The sequence below is a fragment of the Penaeus vannamei genome, chromosome 19 (genome assembly GCF_042767895.1).
Source record: "Penaeus vannamei isolate JL-2024 chromosome 19, ASM4276789v1, whole genome shotgun sequence".
Lineage (NCBI taxonomy): Eukaryota > Metazoa > Arthropoda > Malacostraca > Decapoda > Penaeidae > Penaeus > Penaeus vannamei.
In genome coordinates, this window is record NC_091567.1 from 8317349 (window position 1) to 8321238 (window position 3890).

General features: G+C 35.0%; 1 protein-coding gene across 1 annotated transcript in view; it reads left to right on the forward strand.

Moving 5' to 3' along the window:
- LOC138865022 (band 4.1-like protein 5) overlaps positions 1-3890 on the forward strand; it is a gene marked incomplete in the record, with an annotated part of 67369 nt that overhangs the window by 57703 nt on the left and 5776 nt on the right. The window contains 4 exon segments of the mRNA XM_070133836.1: positions 1065-1162; positions 1467-1587; positions 1897-1984; positions 2095-2285. Coding sequence (XP_069989937.1) covers positions 1065-1162; positions 1467-1587; positions 1897-1984; positions 2095-2285 — 498 coding nt within the window.

The following is a 3890-nucleotide window of genomic DNA, read 5'->3' on the forward strand; positions in this document are numbered from 1 at the left end:
TTTGTATATATGTGTATGTATATATGTATTTGTATATGTATATATGTGTATGTATGTATGTATTTATATATATATATCTGTATGTATGTATGTATGTATGTATTTGTTTATGTATATATCTGTATGTATGTATGTATGTATTTGTATATGTATATATATGTATGTATGTATGTATTTGTATATGTATATATGTAAGTATGTATGTATTTGTATACGTATATATGTATGTATATATGTATTTGTATATGTATATATAAGTATGTGTATGTACATACATATATGTATATGCATATAATTATATTTATACATCTATGCATATGTTAATACATATTTATATATATGTATATATATATATATATATATGTATCTATCTATATTTATACATATATGTTTATGTATATTTATATATGTATATATATATATATACATATATGTTTATGTATATTTATATATGTATATATATATGTATATATATATGTATATATATATATATATATATATATATATATATACATATATGTTTATGTATATTTATATATGTATATATATGTACATATGCATATATGTATCTATCTCTCTCTCTATATATATACATAAACATATGTGTATCTATATATACATGTATATATATATATATATATATATATATATATATATATATATATATATATATATATATGTATGTATATTATATGGATATGATATATAGAGAGAGTGAGAGTGAAAAAGAGAGGGACAACTAGAGAGAGAGAGAGAGAGAACGAGAACGAGAACGAGAACGAGAACTAGAGAGGGAGAGAGAGAGTGTGTGGCAGTGATCCAGTTTGCTGTTATTATTTATATGGTGCTTTGCTTTCCCAATGCTCCTGGATGAGATTCCTGCATGTCAAAAGCTGCATTGCAATATCTATTTAGAGTTGGGAAAAAGTTCAGATTTAATAGAGGGAACCTGGGCATTGATTGCAGGATCATGGGACTACATATTTTAAATTCATTGGACTTACATTGTTTGACCATGTTTTTTGACAGCTGCAATTAGTTTCTCAATCATTTTCTCTTTGCAGGTACCAGTTCTTTTTGCAGCTGAAAAGTGACATAGTCTCAGGGAAATTGGAGTGTCCATATGCTCTCGGTGTTGAATTGTTTGCCCTAAGTCTTCAGTGTGAGTACCCTGTTATACCCATGCCTTCACTACAGCTGTAACACCATTCCTTATTCATCATTTTTGTTACTGTTTACTCAGATATTCACATTTTTGTTTATCAATATGCATACTATATGATGATAATGAAATAGTTGTGGGCTTATAGATGCTATGATACCACAGCTTACTGCTAAGATCCTCAAAAACTCATGGTACACTGTCCTTCAGATTTAGAATAGGATAAGATCCTTTTCTCTCTTTTGTCTCCATAAACGTCTGTTCTTTTTAGATTTGATTGATATATAGAAACTTTGTTTTGCAGCTGAGCTTGGTGACTATGATCCAGAAGTTCATACTCCAGGGTTTGTATCTGAATTCCATTTTTCCCCAATGCAGTCTGATGCAATGGAGGAAGACACATTAGAGAAATTTAAAGAATTTACGTAAGTTGCATTTACATTGTTGTTTGTCAAATACTGTATATGTTTAAGTCTAGGATGGTTCTACCACTTTATGCAGAGGAAGTATTCTTTCTCTTCTGTTTCTTATTTTGCTATGCCATCTCCTTTTTCCAATGATAATGATAAAAATGATTATTATATTGATAATATTGTTAGTAACAATGATAATTATTATTATCACAACCACCAATACTGTTTTAATTTTCTCTTACTTTTATTGTCATCATGATATCATTTGTTATCCTTGTCCTTGTTCACAATTTACTGGAATTGTTCCTTCTTGTTTTACAGAGGTTTAACTCCAGCTCAAGCTGAGCAGAGTTATTTAAATAAAGCAAAGTGGCTAGAGATGTATGGAGTAGACATGCATGAAGTGATGGTAATTTAATATTCTTGTGAAGTATCTGATATCTTGATGAATTGATGTGTAACTGAATTTAAGTTTTGTCTCCATGATTGCACAGTTTAATTTCTCCCATAAATTTACAGGGGAAAGATGGCGGAGGCTACAGACTAGGCTTAACACCCACAGGCATTTTGGTCTTTGAAGGGGAAACCAAAATTGGTCTCTTCTTTTGGCCCAAAATAACACGTCTAGATTTCAAGAAGAAAAAATTAACCCTCATGGTAGTAGAGGATGACGACGAGGGGCGGGAACAAGAACACACATTTGTTTTCAGGTAAATAGGATATGTTGTACAAGTGCTCATACACAAAGTCCCATGCATGTATTCACTCATATGTACACACACAAACATTTACATGCACATTCACATTCACACAATCACAGACAAGCATGGATTCACTCACTCTTAAGCACAAATACAATCACATTCTCATGCACACATACAGTCATTCATTCTTATATACACACATGCAGTTACAAATTCAAATGCACACATGCAATGATTCACATATTTGCATGTGCATGTGCACGAGTGCACACAAGCACATGCACACGCACACGCACACACTCGCTCACACTCACACACATGCACACACTCACTCACTCACTCACCCACTCACCCACTCACTCTCTCTCTTTGTCTCTCTAACACAGACTAACACACACATTCATTCTCTCTCCCTCCCTCCCTCTCTAAATCTCTCCATTCTCCAGTCCTGTACCAGCCATCACAGAGAGAGGACGTATTTTTTGACCTGCTGTGATCAAGTGTGACCTCTGCCTGCCCAATCTGCCTACTAAGACCTTCTGATTTCTTGTGAACGAGTGCATGGCCATGTTCATAAAATATCTATAATGATTCAAATTGACTTACAGTGAAAGTAGGAAAAATCATTGATGAATTCATATTAGATACACATAGGTATATGAGGAATCTGATTGGCCTCTATGCTGACCGCACCCAGTGCAAATAGGTGAGGTCTGTTTTTGAAAGACACTTCGGCGAATGATCTGACCTCAGAACACCTGTGTATACAATGGCTACCCAGGCCATCTCAGCAAGTGACACAAATGCTGAAAACGAATGAACAAAGAAAAAAGCAAAAAGACAGTTAAGTAATGAGTCTGCAGAACTTGTATCCCCCAGCTGTCTATGTGCATATTACAAGAGGGACACAAAGCTAGCGACACATGGAGACAGATACTGTTGGGTTCTCAAGTGCTGAAAATAGGACAGGATAACCAAGTCGCTAGGAAGTGTGTTAACTGCAGACTTGAGCATAATGCAAACTCTCCATTATGTGTATACTGATTAAATGATAGAAAAAAACAAATTGATAAAGAAGCAACAGGCTGTTTTGCCTTCTTGCAACCCCATCTCCTTTCCTTGCCTTGACGATAAGGCATAATTCTCCTAGCTTGGAAGGATAAATGTGGCGAGGGATGCTGAACAAAAACAGTCAGTCTCTCCAGTTGTACTCTCAGCTCCTGCTCCAGCGCCAGCTTCAAGGTCTGCTTCAGCCCCTTCAGTGCCAGCTTCAGCTCCTGCTACTTTGGCATCGTATTCAGAACTTACTTTGACATTGACATCGCTTTCGACATCTACAACACATATTTCAGCACATTCAGCAGTTCTGACTTCTGCACCTGCTTCAGTGCCGGTGCCGATCCCTACTCCACAGGAAAGACAGGACCTACTGCAAATGTTGATGTAGAAAATAGAAAAAATGATGCTCATGATACAGCAACAATTTGCTCAGCTACTATATTACCAGAAAAAAATGTTTTCAGTGGTCTTTGGACAACAGTTCACCCCTCTACAACCTGTAGCAGAATTTTAAAATCAGCTGACAGCTGATGGCCTGCAGTGACTTTGAGT